This window comes from Oncorhynchus masou, chromosome 16 (genome assembly GCF_036934945.1).
Source record: "Oncorhynchus masou masou isolate Uvic2021 chromosome 16, UVic_Omas_1.1, whole genome shotgun sequence".
In the NCBI taxonomy this organism is placed as follows: domain Eukaryota; kingdom Metazoa; phylum Chordata; class Actinopteri; order Salmoniformes; family Salmonidae; genus Oncorhynchus; species Oncorhynchus masou.
The window spans coordinates 20,323,524-20,341,249 of NC_088227.1; the positions used below are offsets into that span (position 1 = coordinate 20,323,524).

Genomic DNA, 17,726 nt, shown 5'->3' on the forward strand with positions numbered 1-17,726 from the left:
TACTTGTTACAGTCCAGCTCAGTGCTTTCTTACTTGTTACAGTCTAGCTCAGTGCTTTCTTACTTGTTACAGTCCAGCTCAGTGCTTTCTTACTTGTTACAGTTTAGCTCAGTGCTTTCTTACTTGTTACAGTCTAGCTCAGTGCTTTCTTACTTGTTACTGTCTAGCTCAGTGCTTTCTTACTTGTTACAGTCCAGCTCAGTGCTTTCCTACTTGTTACAGTCCAGCTCAGTGCTTTCTTACTTGTTACAGTCTAGCTCAGTGCTTTCTTACTTGTTACAGTCTAGCTCAGTGCTTTCTTACTTGTTACAGTCTAGTTCAGTGCTTTCTTACTTGTTACAGTCTAGCTCAGTGCTTTCTTACTTGTTACAGTCTAGCTCAGTGCTTTCTTACTTGTTAGTCTAGCTCAGTGCTTTCTTACTTGTTACAGTCTAGCTCAGTGCTTTCTTACTTGTTACAGTCTAGCTCAGTGCTTTCTTACTTGTTACAGTCCAGCTCAGTGCTTTCCTACTTGTTACAGTCCAGCTCAGTGCTTTCTTACTTGTTACAGTCTAGCTCAGTGCTTTCTTACTTGTTACAGTCCAGCTCAGTGCTTTATTACTTGTTACAGTCTAGCTCAGTGCTTTCTTACTCGTTACAGTCTAGCTCAGTGCTTTCTTACTTGTTACAGTCCAGCTCAGTGCTTTCTTACTTGTTACAGTCTAGCTCAGTGCTTTCTTACTTGTTACAGTCCAGCTCAGTGCTTTATTACTAGTTACAGTCTAGCTCAGTGCTTTCTTACTTGTTACAGTCCAGCTCAGTGCTTTCTTACTTGTTAAAGTCTAGCTCAATGCTTTCTTACTTGTTACAGTCCAGCTCAGTGCTTTCTTACCTTTTACAGTCCAGCTCAGTGCTTTCTTACTTGTTACAGTCTAGCTCAGTGCTTTCTTACTTGTTACAGTCCAGCTTTGAGCTTTCTTACTTGTTACAGTCCAGCTCAGTGCTTTCTTACTTGTTACAGTCTAGCTCAGTGCTTTCTTACTTGTTACAGTCCAGCTCAGTGCTTTCTTACTTGTTACAGTCTAGCTCAGTGCTTTCTTACTTGTTACAGTCCAGCTCAGTGCTTTCTTACCTTTTACAGTCCAGCTCAGTGCTTTCTTACTTGTTACAGTCTAGCTCAGTGCTTTCTTACTTGTTACAGTCCAGCTTTGAGCTTTCTTACTTGTTACAGTCCAGCTCAGTGCTTTCTTACTTGTTACAGTCTAGCTCAGTGCTTTCTTACTTGTTACAGTCTAGCTCAGTGCTTTCTTACTTGTTACAGTCTAGCTCAGTGCTTTCTTACTTGTTACAGTCCAGCTCAGTGCTTTCTTACTTGTTACAGTCTAGCTCAGTGCTTTCTTACTTGTTACAGTCCAGCTCAGTGCTTTCTTACCTTTTACAGTCCAGCTCAGTGCTTTCTTACTTGTTACAGTCTAGCTCAGTGCTTTCTTACTTGTTACAGTCAAGCTCAGTGCTTTCTTACTTGTTACAGTCTAGCTTAGTGCTTTCTTACTTGTTACAGTCCAGCTCAGTGCTTTCTTACTTGTTACAGTCTAGCTCAGTGCTTTCTTACTTGTTACAGTCCAGCTCAGTGCTTTCTTACTTGTTACAGTCTAGCTCAGTGATTTCTTACTTGTTACAGTCCAGCTCAGTGCTTTCTTACTTGTTACAGTCCAGCTCAGTGCTTTCTTACTTGTTACAGTCCAGCTCAGTGCTTTCTTACTTGTTACAGTCTAGCTCAGTGCTTTCTTACTTGTTACAGTCTAGCTCAGTGCTTTCTTACTTGTTACAGTCTAGCTCAGTGCTTTCTTAATTGTTACAGTCTAGCTCAGTGCTTTCTTACTTGTTACAGTCTAGCTCAGTGCTTTCTTAATTGTTACAGTCTAGCTCAGTGCTTTTTTACTTGTTACAGTCTAGCTCAGTGCTTTCTTACTTGTTAGTCTAGCTCAGTGCTTTCTTACTTGTTACAGTCTAGCTCAGTGCTTTCTTACTTGTTACTGTCTAGCTCAGTGCTTTCTTACTTGTTACAGTCCAGCTCAGTGCTTTCCTACTTGTTACAGTCCAGCTCAGTGCTTTCTTACTTGTTACAGTCTAGCTCAGTGCTTTCTTACTTGTTACAGTCTAGCTCAGTGCTTTCTTACTTGTTACAGTCTAGTTCAGTGCTTTCTTACTTGTTACAGTCTAGCTCAGTGCTTTCTTACTTGTTACAGTCTAGCTCAGTGCTTTCTTACTTGTTAGTCTAGCTCAGTGCTTTCTTACTTGTTACAGTCTAGCTCAGTGCTTTCTTACTTGTTACAGTCTAGCTCAGTGCTTTCTTACTTGTTACAGTCCAGCTCAGTGCTTTCCTACTTGTTACAGTCCAGCTCAGTGCTTTCTTACTTGTTACAGTCTAGCTCAGTGCTTTCTTACTTGTTACAGTCCAGCTCAGTGCTTTATTACTTGTTACAGTCTAGCTCAGTGCTTTCTTACTCGTTACAGTCTAGCTCAGTGCTTTCTTACTTGTTACAGTCCAGCTCAGTGCTTTCTTACTTGTTACAGTCTAGCTCAGTGCTTTCTTACTTGTTACAGTCCAGCTCAGTGCTTTATTACTAGTTACAGTCTAGCTCAGTGCTTTCTTACTCGTTATAGTCTAGCTCAGTGCTTTCTTACTTGTTACAGTCCAGCTCAGTGCTTTCTTACTTGTTACAGTCCAGCTCAGTGCTTTCTTACTTGTTACAGTCTAGCTCAGTGCTTTCTTACTCGTTACAGTCTAGCTCAGTTCTTTCTTACTTGTTACAGTCTAGCTCAGTGCTTTCTTACTTGTTACAGTCTAGCTCAGTGCTTTCTTACTTGTTACAGTCTAGCTCAGTGCTTTTTTACTTCTTACAGTCTAGCTCAGTGCTTTCTTACTTGTTAGTCTAGCTCAGTGCTTTCTTACTTGTTACAGTCTAGCTCAGTGCTTTCTTACTTGTTACTGTCTAGCTCAGTGCTTTCTTACTTGTTACAGTCTAGCTCAGTGCTTTCTTACTTGTTACAGTCCAGCTCAGTGCTTTCTTACTTGTTACAGTCTAGCTCAGTGCTTTCTTACTTGTTACAGTCCAGCTCAGTGCTTTCTTACCTTTTACAGTCCAGCTCAGTGCTTTCTTACTTGTTACAGTCAAGCTCAGTGCTTTCTTACTTGTTACAGTCTAGCTTAGTGCTTTCTTACTTGTTACAGTCCAGCTCAGTGCTTTCTTACTTGTTACAGTCTAGCTCAGTGCTTTCTTACTTGTTACAGTCCAGCTCAGTGCTTTCTTACTTGTTACAGTCTAGCTCAGTGATTTCTTACTTGTTACAGTCCAGCTCAGTGCTTTCTTACTTGTTACAGTCCAGCTCAGTGCTTTCTTACTTGTTACAGTCCAGCTCAGTGCTTTCTTACTTGTTACAGTCTAGCTCAGTGCTTTCTTACTTGTTACAGTCTAGCTCAGTGCTTTCTTACTTGTTACAGTCTAGCTCAGTGCTTTCTTAATTGTTACAGTCTAGCTCAGTGCTTTCTTACTTGTTACAGTCTAGCTCAGTGCTTTCTTAATTGTTACAGTCTAGCTCAGTGCTTTTTTACTTGTTACAGTCTAGCTCAGTGCTTTCTTACTTGTTAGTCTAGCTCAGTGCTTTCTTACTTGTTACAGTCTAGCTCAGTGCTTTCTTACTTGTTACTGTCTAGCTCAGTGCTTTCTTACTTGTTACAGTCCAGCTCAGTGCTTTCCTACTTGTTACAGTCCAGCTCAGTGCTTTCTTACTTGTTACAGTCTAGCTCAGTGCTTTCTTACTTGTTACAGTCTAGCTCAGTGCTTTCTTACTTGTTAGTCTAGCTCAGTGCTTTCTTACTTGTTACAGTCTAGCTCAGTGCTTTCTTACTTGTTACAGTCTAGCTCAGTGCTTTCTTACTTGTTACAGTCCAGCTCAGTGCTTTCCTACTTGTTACAGTCCAGCTCAGTGCTTTCTTACTTGTTACAGTCTAGCTCAGTGCTTTCTTACTTGTTACAGTCCAGCTCAGTGCTTTATTACTTGTTACAGTCTAGCTCAGTGCTTTCTTACTCGTTACAGTCTAGCTCAGTGCTTTCTTACTTGTTACAGTCCAGCTCAGTGCTTTCTTACTTGTTACAGTCTAGCTCAGTGCTTTCTTACTTGTTACAGTCCAGCTCAGTGCTTTATTACTAGTTACAGTCTAGCTCAGTGCTTTCTTACTCGTTATAGTCTAGCTCAGTGCTTTCTTACTTGTTACAGTCCAGCTCAGTGCTTTCTTACTTGTTACAGTCCAGCTCAGTGCTTTCTTACTTGTTACAGTCTAGCTCAGTGCTTTCTTACTCGTTACAGTCTAGCTCAGTTCTTTCTTACTTGTTACAGTCTAGCTCAGTGCTTTCTTACTTGTTACAGTCTAGCTCAGTGCTTTCTTACTTGTTACAGTCTAGCTCAGTGCTTTTTTACTTCTTACAGTCTAGCTCAGTGCTTTCTTACTTGTTAGTCTAGCTCAGTGCTTTCTTACTTGTTACAGTCTAGCTCAGTGCTTTCTTACTTGTTACTGTCTAGCTCAGTGCTTTCTTACTTGTTACAGTCCAGCTCAGTGCTTTCCTACTTGTTACAGTCCAGCTCAGTGCTTTCTTACTTGTTACAGTCTAGCTCAGTGCTTTCTTACTTGTTACAGTCTAGCTCAGTGCTTTCTTACTTGTTACAGTCTAGTTCAGTGCTTTCTTACTTGTTACAGTCTAGCTCAGTGCTTTCTTACTTGTTACAGTCTAGCTCAGTGCTTTCTTACTTGTTAGTCTAGCTCAGTGCTTTCTTACTTGTTACAGTCTAGCTCAGTGCTTTCTTACTTGTTACAGTCCAGCTCAGTGCTTTCCTACTTGTTACAGTCCAGCTCAGTGCTTTCTTACTTGTTACAGTCTAGCTCAGTGCTTTCTTACTTGTTACAGTCCAGCTCAGTGCTTTATTACTTGTTACAGTCTAGCTCAGTGCTTTCTTACTCGTTACAGTCTAGCTCAGTGCTTTCTTACTTTTTACAGTCCAGCTCAGTGCTTTCTTACTTGTTACAGTCTAGCTCAGTGCTTTCTTACTTGTTACAGTCCAGCTCAGTGCTTTATTACTTGTTACAGTCTAGCTCAGTGCTTTCTTACTCGTTATAGTCTAGCTCAGTGCTTTCTTACTTGTTACAGTCCAGCTCAGTGCTTTCTTACTTGTTACAGTCTAGCTCAGTGCTTTCTTACTTGTTACAGTCCAGCTCAGTGCTTTCTTACTTGTTACAGTCCAGCTCCTTGCTTTCTTACTTGTTACAGTCCAGCTCAGTGCTTTCTTACTTGTTACAGTCCAGCTCAGTGCTTTCTTACTTGTTACAGTCTAGCTCAGTGCTTTCTTACTTGTTACAGTCTAGCTCAGTGCTTTCTTACTTGTTACAGTCTAGCTTAGTGCTTTCTTACTTGTTACAGTCCAGCTCAGTGCTTTCTTACTTGTTACAGTCTAGCTCAGTGCTTTCTTACTTGTTACAGTCCAGCTCAGTGCTTTCTTACTTGTTACAGTCTAGCTCAGTGATTTCTTACTTGTTACAGTCCAGCTCAGTGCTTTCTTACTTGTTACAGTCTAGCTCAGTGCTTTCTTACTTGTTACAGTCCAGCTCAGTGCTTTCTTACTTGTTACAGTTTAGCTCAGTGCTTTCTTACTTGTTACAGTCTAGCTCAGTGCTTTCTTACTTGTTACAGTCTAGCTCAGTGCTTTCTTACTTGTTACAGTCCAGCTCAGTGCTTTCTTACTTGTTACAGTCTAGCTCAGTGCTTTCTTACTTGTTACAGTCCAGCTTTGAGCTTTCTTACTTGTTACAGTCCAGCTCAGTGCTTTCTTACTTGTTACAGTCTAGCTCAGTGCTTTCTTACTTGTTACAGTCTAGCTCAGTGCTTTCTTACTTGTTACAGTCTAGCTCAGTGCTTTCTTACTTGTTACAGTCTAGCTCAGTGCTTTCTTACTTACTTGGTAATCTTCTCTAGTTGCGCCGTGATTGGCTCAGTGTTCTGTCACTCATGGGGACATTACGTCACCGCAAAATCTACAGGGAGAGCTTGAAAGTTCAAGCCCCCTTGGGTGCTGCTATAGATTGACCACAGATGAAATATTGACAAATCACGTTATATCTACCGTAGCTTTGATTGGACTGATTTCAAAATCGTTGCTAGCAAGTTAGACCAGCAGTAATCATCATGAATCACATCTACAATCTACTGGCAAATCCTTTTCGATCCTTGTCATATGAAGAAAACCCATAGATAAAGCGTATTGGTGCTCATCGGCCATTGGACATAAACATTACACAACAAGTTGGAAATTGCAACTTCAACAATGAGTGGTTTGGAAGGAATCCGTGGCTAACTGCAAGTGTTGCAAAGCAATCCCTATTTTGCTTCACCTGCCTGCTATTCAGTGGAGAGTGTGGTTGGTCCATGTCTGGATTTAAGGATTTAAAGCATCCGTCTGAAAGTGTCTCTTTTCCGAGCTTAAAAGGATAAACATTCACATGCAACACCATGGGCCAGAAAGGGTTGAATACATTGGTCATGCTGTCAAGCCAGGTGACCTCTGCCACGTTCAAAACAACTGGAAACTCAGAACTGGAACACCTCAGACTTCAGTGAGTTCAAGACAACTGGAAACCTGAAAAAAACTAGCTCCGACTGGAAAAATATGTTTTGAACGGTCGGCAACTCTGGCCTCTTTCTAGAGCTCCGATCTGAAGATCACTGACATCATGATTCAACCTTGTTTTTTTCAGACTTCCCAGTTGCCTTGAAAGCACCATAAATCCAGAGAATGCCAGACTTTGATGACAAAGTTTTATGACAAAATTTGCCCACAAGAAGGACCGCCATGCCAACTTCCTGTTCAAGTGAGCACAGCACAACAAGGTGAGTCCAAAAATGTCTTGTATGCTGCTGCATAAATGATTAAATGATGTAATATTCCAGGGAGATATGTATACTGTAGCTAAGAAAGTAATACTAAATGTATGTTGTGTAGTAAGCTGTTAGTAGCCCATGTGCCTCACCCTAATCATTTGGTCCATTCCCCCTCATAACTTAGCCTACTGTTCTGACTTAGTGGTGCACATGTAGCCTAAAGCCTGTTTTATTCATCATCGAATATCATCATCGAATATTGTAAGAGATTTCATTGTCTGCTTATATACCCCTATATTTATCCTGCCGTTCTGACTTGGTGTACAGGGAGAATACTGTAAGAACAGCCCATGTTCTGAATTCTGTCGCTGTACATTTCAAAAGTTATATTGACTACGTCCGTCCTAGCTCTCTCACTAATGACTTAATCGAAATGAAGGATTGCCTCTTGTCCACTCATTGTTCCCTTATGCCATAGTTTGTACATCTCAATTGTCAGTAGAAACAACATTTGTTTAAGCAAGTCAGCCATATCAGCTATGTTTTTTTAAAAGGCAGTAAATGAGGCTGAATGAACTGTTTCACTGCCAGACGAGGCTCCGCTGATAGCCAGGTGTAGCTGTGGTAAGGTTTCACTCCATGGTGCTGAAAAGAAAGCTCTGCTGTTGGGACAGCTTTATGTAGGCCCTAACAGTTTGTGGGCACCGTTTGTCACCATTATAGCGCAATTAATGTATTGTTCAGTGTTGTGTTGTGTAGTGGCTTTGCTGACATGCAAATCTTGCCCAACCAAGATTTACATGTTAAAATTGCCAGTGCAAACACACACACACACACAAGACACACACACACTTTCTCACACTTCCAGTAGTGCTAACCCTAAAGCTTCTCCACTAATACTCTGAAGAATAAAAGAATAAAAGCCTGCAATGCGCTCTCGCTCTCTCTCTCTCACACACACACACACACACACACACACACACACACACACACAAACACACACACACACACACACACACTACCGAGTATGCACGTACGCATACACACAAACATACACTAATGATGTATGACAGATAGCTATGGTAAGCGCCTGTAATGTTTACAGTTTAAAAGGTAGAGCTTTAAAATAAAATGTTTCTTACATCCGAGTCTACATTCATATACATGCTGCACTCTATTCCATGACGTAAAAGGCATATATGACCAGGCCTTATCATTGAAGTGCTACTTCAGTGTACCAGGAAATATTCGCCACCAAGGCGTCGTTATTGTTAGCCCAATCACATTTTAGCTGCTGCACTTGAAATGTTCTAAACATGTCAGATAATAACCATTCCCACTTGCTTACAGTACATACCATTTACCCTCTACTCCAAATACACTGTTTAACCACAGTCATCTTCAAGCACTACGATTCCCTGACCTCATGTCAGTCTCTGACCCCTGAGTTCTGCTCAACTTCTGATTCTAGGTCAGTGTATAAACTAAAGGCCAGCGATACACTAAAGACCAGTTTGATCCTGCTCTGCTCCGCTCCACTCCCATGAATATGCAAAATCCTTTCAATTAATCTCTTATGCAACCCACTCTAGTCCCTGAACAGAGGAAAGAATACAGTCACTTGAGAGACATTTCATGTGCTGTATACACCTTCAGTGATTTAGTTAGTAGTGAAAGGGACTTATAGGGTTTGTGGGTTGATTGTGTGTATGTATCACTGTGTGCTTGTGAGGGTACCTGCATAGTTGACTAGTAAAGGAATGTTTCAAGTGGGATATTCTTGTGCTTGTAAACGTTAGACACCACATAGAGCGACATAGAGGACTATGAGGCCATGAAGTGGCTGGTGTGTGGTGGTAACCTCCAGCTGTGGCTGTCCTGGGGGTTTACACCCAGTGAGAGAGTGCTCTCGGGCCCAGAGAGACGTACCTGTAGCCCAGGCTGACCCATAGTAACAGGGCCTGGGCTCCACTAACAAGTACACCTACAGTGTTAATGACTATGAATGGGAGATTTGCTTAGACCGTCTGTAGAGGTATGATACAGTACGAAGGCAGACAATGAGCCCAGTGCTTCATTGGACTAGGTGAATCACTACCTACAGTACCACTATCCACTACTATTACATCCTAATAGAAGCGTGTAACATCAAACAGGAACTCAATATGAATATGAAATGGTGCTCCAGTAAATATGAGTGGATTGTAAGTATAATGTATGTCTATCTTGATAGATACAGGACGATCATTCTATTCAAATGCAACTCATATGAGTAACCAATCCTAGTTGTCGGCCTACGGACTCTTCCAGTTAGTGGGCCTATGCAGTCATGCAGTCTATTCCCTGAGGTATAGGGATGACCCCAGCGTATCAGATCAGGAAGAGGACGAGGGATAGAGAGAGCGAGAGTGAGGATAGAGGGACTGAGAGAGAGGGAGGACAGAGGGGGAGAGAGAGAGTGAGATAACTCTCAGCGGGATGTGTTTTGATGGGATATGGGGAGAGAGAGAGAGTTAGAGAGATAACTCTCAGCAGGATGTGTTTTGATGGGATTTGGGGAGAGAGAGAGAGAGAGAGAGAGAGAGAGAGAGAGAGAGAGAGAGAGAGAGAGAGAGAGAGAGAGAGATAACTCTCAGCAGGATGTGTTTTGATGGGATATGGAGAGAGAGAGAGAGTAAGAGAGATAACTCTCAGCCGGATGTGTTTTGATGGGATATGGAGAGAGAGAGAGAGTGAGAGAGATAACTCTCAGCAGGATGTGTTTTGATGGGATATGGGGGAGAGAGAGAGATAACTCTCAGCCGGATGTGTTTTGATGGGATATGGGGGAGAGAGAGAGATAACTCTCAGCAGGATGTGTTTTGATGGGATATGAGAGAGAGAGAGAGTGAGAGAGATAACTCTCAGCAGGATGTGTTTTGATGGGATATGGAGAGAGAGAGAGAGTGAGAGAGATAACTCTCAGCCGGATGTGTTTTGATGGGATATGGAGAGAGAGAGAGAGAGTGATAACTCTCAGCAGGATGTGTTTTGATGGGATATGGAGAGAGAGAGAGAGTGAGAGAGATAACTCTCAGCTGGATGTGTTTTGATGGGATATGGAGAGAGAGAGAGAGTGAGAGAGATAACTCTCAGCAGGATGTGTTTTGATGGGATATGGAGAGAGAGAGAGAGAGTGAGAGAGATAACTCTCAGCCGGATGTGTTTTGATGGGATATGGAGAGAGAGAGAGAGTGAGAGAGATAACTCTCAGCAGGATGTGTTTTGATGGGATTTGGGGGAGAGAGAGAGAGAGAGAGAGAGAGAGAGAGAGTGAGATAACTCTCAGCAGGATGTGTTTTGATGGGATATGGAGAGAGAGAGAGAGTGAGAGAGATAACTCTCAGCCGGATGTGTTTTGATGGGATATGGAGAGAGAGAGAGAGTGAGAGAGATAACTCTCAGCAGGATGTGTTTTGATGGGATATGGGGGAGAGAGAGAGATAACTCTCAGCCGGATGTGTTTTGATGGGATATGGGGGAGAGAGAGAGATAACTCTCAGCAGGATGGGTTTTGATGGGATATGGAGAGAGAGAGAGAGTGAGAGAGATAACTCTCAGCCGGATGTGTTTTGATGGGATATGGAGAGAGAGAGAGAGTGAGAGAGATAACTCTCAGCAGGATGTGTTTTGATGGGATATGGGGAGAGAGAGAGAGATAACTCTCAGCGGGATGTGTTTTGATGGGATTTGGGGGGAGAGAGAGAGAGAGAGAGAGAGTGAGATAACTCTCAGCAGGATGTGTTTTGATGGGATATGGAGAGAGAGAGAGAGTGAGAGAGATAACTCTCAGCCGGATGTGTTTTGATGGGATATGGAGAGAGAGAGAGAGTGAGAGAGATAACTCTCAGCAGGATGTGTTTTGATGGGATATGGGGAGAGAGAGAGATAACTCTCAGCGGGATGTGTTTTGATGGGATTTGGGGAGAGAGAGAGAGAGAGTGAGATAACTCTCAGCAGGATGTGTTTTGATGGGATATGGAGAGAGAGAGAGAGTGAGAGAGATAACTCTCAGCCGGATGTGTTTTGATGGGATATGGAGAGAGTGAGAGAGATAACTCTCAGCAGGATGTGTTTTGATGGGATTTGGGGAGAGAGAGAGAGAGAGAGAGAGAGAGAGAGAGAGAGAGAGAGAGAGAGTGAGATAACTCTCAGCAGGATGTGTTTTGATGGGATATGGAGAGAGAGAGAGAGTAAGAGAGATAACTCTCAGCCGGATGTGTTTTGATGGGATATGGAGAGAGAGAGAGAGTGAGAGAGATAACTCTCAGCAGGATGTGTTTTGATGGGATATGGAGAGAGAGAGAGAGTAAGAGAGATAACTCTCAGCCGGATGTGTTTTGATGGGATATGGAGAGAGAGAGAGAGTGAGAGAGATAACTCTCAGCAGGATGTGTTTTGATGGGATATGGGGAGAGAGAGAGAGATAACTCTCAGCCGGATGTGTTTTGATGGGATATGGGGAGAGAGAGAGAGATAACTCTCAGCAGGATGTGTTTTGATGGGATATGGAGAGAGAGAGAGAGTGAGAGAGATAACTCTCAGCAGGATGTGTTTTGATGGGATATGGAGAGAGAGAGAGAGTGAGAGAGATAACTCTCAGCCGGATGTGTTTTGATGGGATATGGAGAGAGAGAGAGAGTGATAACTCTCAGCAGGATGTGTTTTGATGGGATATGGAGAGAGAGAGAGATTGAGAGAGATAACTCTCAGCCGGATGTGTTTTGATGGGATATGGAGAGAGAGAGAGAGTGAGAGAGATAACTCTCAGCAGGATGTGTTTTGATGGGATATGGAGAGAGAGAGAGAGTGAGAGAGATAACTCTCAGCCGGATGTGTTTTGATGGGATATGGAGAGAGAGAGAGAGTGAGAGAGATAACTCTCAGCAGGATGTGTTTTGATGGGATTTGGGGATAGAGAGAGAGAGAGAGAGAGTGAGATAACTCTCAGCAGGATGTGTTTTGATGGGATATGGAGAGAGAGAGAGAGTGAGAGAGATAACTCTCAGCCGGATGTGTTTTGATGGGATATGGAGAGAGAGAGAGAGTGAGAGAGATAACTCTCAGCAGGATGTGTTTTGATGGGATATGGGGAGAGAGAGAGATAACTCTCAGCCGGATGTGTTTTGATGGGATATGGGGAGAGAGAGAGAGATAACTCTCAGCAGGATGTGTTTTGATGGGATATGGAGAGAGAGAGAGAGTGAGAGAGATAACTCTCAGCCGGATGTGTTTTGATGGGATATGGAGAGAGAGAGAGAGTGAGAGAGATAACTCTCAGCAGGATGTGTTTTGATGGGATATGGAGAGAGAGAGAGAGAGTGAGAGAGATAACTCTCAGCCGGATGTGTTTTGATGGGATATGGAGAGAGAGAGAGAGTGAGAGAGATAACTCTCAGCAGGATGTGTTTTGATGGGATTTGGGGGAGAGAGAGAGAGAGAGAGAGAGAGAGAGTGAGATAACTCTCAGCAGGATGTGTTTTGATGGGATATGGAGAGAGAGAGAGAGAGAGTGAGAGTGAGAGAGATAACTCTCAGCCGGATGTGTTTTGATGGGATATGGAGAGAGAGAGAGAGTGAGAGAGATAACTCTCAGCAGGATGTGTTTTGATGGGATATGGGGAGAGAGAGAGAGATAACTCTCAGCCGGATGTGTTTTGATGGGATATGGGGAGAGAGAGAGAGATAACTCTCAGCAGGATGTGTTTTGATGGGATATGGAGAGAGAGAGAGAGTGAGAGAGATAACTCTCAGCCGGATGTGTTTTGATGGGATATGGGAGAGAGAGAGAGTGAGAGAGATAACTCTCAGCAGGATGTGTTTTGATGGGATATGGGGAGAGAGAGAGAGATAACTCTCAGCGGGATGTGTTTTGATGGGATTTGGGGAGAGAGAGAGAGAGAGAGAGAGAGAGTGAGATAACTCTCAGCAGGATGTGTTTTGATGGGATATGGAGAGAGAGAGAGAGTGAGAGAGATAACTCTCAGCCGGATGTGTTTTGATGGGATATGGAGAGAGAGAGAGAGAGAGTGAGAGAGATAACTCTCAGCAGGATGTGTTTTGATGGGATATGGGGAGAGAGAGAGATAACTCTCAGCGGGATGTGGATGGGATTTTGATGGGATTTCAGCAGGATGTGTTTTGATGGGATAGAGAGAGAGAGAGTGAGAGAGATAACTCTCAGCAGGATGTGTTTTGATGGGATATGGAGAGAGAGAGAGTGAGAGAGATAACTCTCAGCTGGATGTGTTTTGATGGGATATGGAGAGAGAGAGAGAGTGAGAGAGATAACTCTCAGCAGGATGTGTTTTGATGGGATATGGAGAGAGAGAGAGAGTGAGAGAGATAACTCTCAGCAGGATGTGTTTTGATGGGATATGAGAGAGATAACTCTCAGCCGGATGTGTTTTGATGGGATATGAGAGAGAGAGTGAGAGAGATAACTCTCAGCCGGATGTGTTTTGATGGGATATGAGAGAGAGAGAGTGAGAGAGATAACTCTCAGCCGGATGTGTTTTGATGGGATATGGAGAGAGAGAGAGCCGGAGAGTGAGAGAGATAACTCTCAGCAGGATGTGTTTTGATGGGATTTGGGGAGAGAGAGAGAGAGAGAGAGAGATAGATAACTCTCAGCAGGATGTGTTTTGATGGGATATGGGGGAGAGAGAGAGAGAGTGAGAGAGATAACTCTCAGCAGGATGTGTTTTGATGGGATATGGAGAGAGAGAGAGTGAGAGAGATAACTCTCAGCAGGATGTGTTTTGATGGGATATGGGGAGAGAGAGAGAGATAACTCTCAGCCGGATGTGTTTTGATGGGATATGGGGAGAGAGAGAGAGATAACTCTCAGCAGGATGTGTTTTGATGGGATATGGAGAGAGAGAGAGTGAGAGAGATAACTCTCAGCCGGATGTGTTTTGATGGGATATGGAGAGAGAGAGAGTGAGAGAGATAACTCTCAGCCGGATGTGTTTTGATGGGATATGGGGAGAGAGAGAGATAACTCTCAGCGGGATGTGTTTTGATGGGATTTGGGGAGAGAGAGAGAGAGAGAGAGAGAGAGAGAGAGAGAGAGAGAGAGAGAGTGAGATAACTCTCAGCGGGATGTGTTTTGATGGGATTTGGGGAGAGAGAGAGCAACACAATTAGACCCAACCAAATCATGAGAAAAGAAAAAGAAAAGAAATTACTTGACACATTGTAAAGAATTAACGAAAAAAAAGGAAAACTAGAATGCTATTTGGCCCTAAACAGAGAGTACACAGTGACAGAATACCTGCCCGCAGTGACTGACCCAAACTTAAGGAAAGCTTTGACTATATACAGAATACGTGGGTGGGAGGTAGTCTAGTGGTTAGAGCGTTGGGCTAGTAACCGACAGGTTGCAAGATCTAATCCGTGAGTTGACAAAGTAAAATTCTGTCGTTCTGCCCCTGAACAAGGCAGTTAACCCACTATTCCTAGGCTGTCATTGTAAATAAGAATTTGTTCTTAACTGACTTGTCTAGTTAAATGAAAATAAAAACGGCGTGCCATCGCAGCAAGATTATCTATTTAACTTGTTCTGGCAATGTAAACATATGTTTCCCATGCCAATAAAGTCCCTGTAATTGAAATTGAGAGAGAGGGAGAGAAAGAGAGAGAGAGAGAGATACAGTTACCTAGGGGGTTGACAGCTGAGAGTTAGTAATGTCAAACCCTGTTGCATAATCTAAATGTTCCTACATCTCAACCCACCACCCAGAGCCATTTGAACATCCACAGCTACAAATAGAAGAGATAGGCAGGCAGGCAGACAGACAGACAGTGACATTCAATATTAAACTTTTCAAAATGGCCTCCTTGATTGACCTGAGGTAGTGTCAGTTGGGCAGAGGGGGGGGGATAGAGCGAGAGAGGAAGAAGGAATGAGAGAGAGCGTGAGAGGGAGAAAGATAGAGGTTAGCAAGAAACTGCAGGTGTTATCTCCCTCTCTCTCCCTCCCTTCATATCATTGACTGGGAGCTGGGAGTAGGGGTTTATTTACGTGGGAGTTAACCATACGATTGGCAGCTCCAGCAAAGTCAAGCTAAAATTAGCAGAATGGCAAGAATCTGTGAAACAGCTGTTCTGTTAAGAAAATGAGTCTCTGGCCAGGAAGGCAGATAGACTTGACTCTGGCTGTTTGGAATATAATCCCTGTACATTTACATGCACACTGAGATGAAGCATTGTAAGAAAATAATAGCCCACCGTCACAGTTTAACTAGTGGACACTATGTAATCACCAAACCTGGCTTTTTGATGGACCAAAAGCACTCTAGTATCAGGCATTTAGTGAGATATAACAAACATGCCAGACAAAAAGATGATTGACACTCCGTTTAGGTCTATTTCAAATGACAAGAAGACATAACAACTGACTGATTCCCATTTCCATCCGCTGCTTGCTCCGACTAAACCTCTTACTCAGAGACAGCCATCATTATCAAGCCAGACACAATTGTGTTTGTCACTCTCTCCTGACTGAATGACATGGTGGCTGAGTTGACTATATCCCAGAGGAGACTTGGGGGGGTTTAGAGAGAGACTTGTTGATATTCCTCTCATAGCAGAGATGAATAAACCATTAGTGTACAGGGAGTCAGTAGTGACAGGTCGTTAACGTCTCTCATCCTCATGCATTATTCATGGTTGACATGACGACGTGCAGCGGGACCTTTGTGAAGAGAGGGGCGCTGCTTTAGGTTGTGGCTCTTTCAAGTCGGCGGGCGAGTTCAATGTAGCGAAGCAGCACTGCCCCTCTGATGGCATGGAAAACAGAGGCAGACTGGAGCAACGGGGACTGAAGGAGTAGAGGATACATTATGGAACTGGAGTGCTGTTCATTAAAAATCTAAATCATGTCCTAAACCAGGGAGAGATGTTACCGGCATGACATGTCGCTCCATCTCAACCTCGGGCATATTCTATTGTGTGTGAAATTCCTTTGAATCAATCGATTTCAACGGAAACCTACTAGGCAGTATTACATAGCCTGTGACGGACAGCACTAAACATGTCCATGGATCTAAATACAGGACTATTTGAGATGGACTCTGGGTTTAAGTACATGTGTAAATGGCTTGTTGCCTGTAATCAACCTGGTGGACCATGTTTCCAATGGGAACAGTAGGCTACAGTACGTAATCAGACCAGCGGCTAGGGAGTAGAGAGGGCGACCTGACTCATCTTCTATGAGATGGAAAGGTCACCTCCCGGGCGGTCATCTACTCTGTCGGTCTACGTGTCCACCACAAACACTAACTGGACTTCTGGACACGACACGGTCATAAACGCCAGAACACAACCTTCCGTATCAGCTGATGTGGAAATATACAGGAGTTGATACTCTAGTTATGATCATAAAGACTTTTTAAGGACTCAAAGGGCTTTACATTGCATGGCAGTAAAACTTCCTGATGCATCTCTACTGCATCTGAAGGTTAACTGGGATTCAGGCAGTGTGGGGATTCGTTACTTAAAAATAGTTCCTATATTACATTTGACTTGTTGCCTTCAATCAAAGTAACACGTTTTGTTACGCAATACCTTTATAACACGTTGTCCCCAACACTGCGTTCAGCCAATATAAATTCTCCTCTAGTCTCTACGGCTTTGTGTCCTGTAGAGGGCTGCATTAAGGCTGGTTATAGGACACACAGTGACCGACGCCAGAGGATGTATTCTACCAATGCCCAAAACATTTAAAGGTACAGGTTCTGACCGGTGTATCTTTTAAACAGGAAGAATGTGACCCGACGTCCTGCTTGACCGAGGGGAGGTGATCCAGGATGTCATATTACATCACGTATCACTGGATATATTTACGGGGGGAGTGAGAGATGTGAGCCAATAGAACAGCGTGTGAGAGGAAGATAAGAAAGAGAATGAGAGACAGAAATGACAGAAGGAGTGAAACAGTGAGAACAACCGAAAGGTGTGAGAGAAGGGTTGAGACAGAGAAAGTCAAACTGAAACAGAGAGGTCACGCTCCGAAAAGGAGAGTAACGGAGAGAATCAAAAGCAGCATGTAGTGTGTAACTAGTGGTATGACTCACCGGGGCCCAGCTTGGCCACAGCATAGAGCAGGTCGTAGTTGATGACGGGCGTGGTCTCGTCTATCTGCTGCCAGCCAATGGGCGGCGAGCCGGGAGGGGAGATGAGGAACTGTTTAGAGGGCTGGGGAGGAGCCAGGTGCAGGTTATCACCATCTGATACTGGGTTCTGGACCTGAGGGAGGGAGGGATAGAGAGAGAGGGGGGAGGGGGGGGGGGATACAGACCAATTATTAGTGAATCAGTTTTAATCAGATGTCTCGTAGTGATTGGCTTTTTTGAAATAATCCAGGACAAGGCTGTACGATTCTACACTCCGGACAGTCAGTTAGTTCCACATCTTAGTTCCAAGGGTCCTGCTGAGACCTGATTCAGCCAGCCAGAGAGCTGAGGTTAAAGGACACTGACTGGGAAGGATCCTTGTCTGGTCCATGGGTTACTCTCCACTGTTCCCCAGGACCAACAGCAGTCTACTGGGTTAAAGACCTCCCTGTTCCCCAGGACCAACACCAGTCTACTGGGTTACAGACCTCCCTGTTCCCCAGGACCAACACCAGTCTACTGGGTTACAGACCTCCCTGTTCCCCAGGACCAACACCAGTCTACTGGGTTACAGACCTCCCTGTTCCCCAGGACCAACACCAGTCTACTGGGTTACAGACCTCCCTGTTCCCCAGGACCAACACCAGTCTACTGGGTT

The 17,726-nt window shown here is 43.7% G+C and overlaps 1 protein-coding gene across 2 annotated transcripts in view; it reads right to left on the reverse strand.

The window, feature by feature from the left end:
* Positions 1 to 17,726, reverse strand: part of LOC135557633 (calcipressin-2-like) — a 165,208-nt gene that overhangs the window by 15,215 nt on the left and 132,267 nt on the right. For both annotated transcript variants that reach the window (XM_064991098.1, XM_064991099.1), the window contains one exon: positions 17,030 to 17,201. In XM_064991098.1, the coding sequence (XP_064847170.1) occupies positions 17,030 to 17,201 (172 nt within the window). The remainder of the gene's footprint in view (positions 1 to 17,029; positions 17,202 to 17,726) is intronic.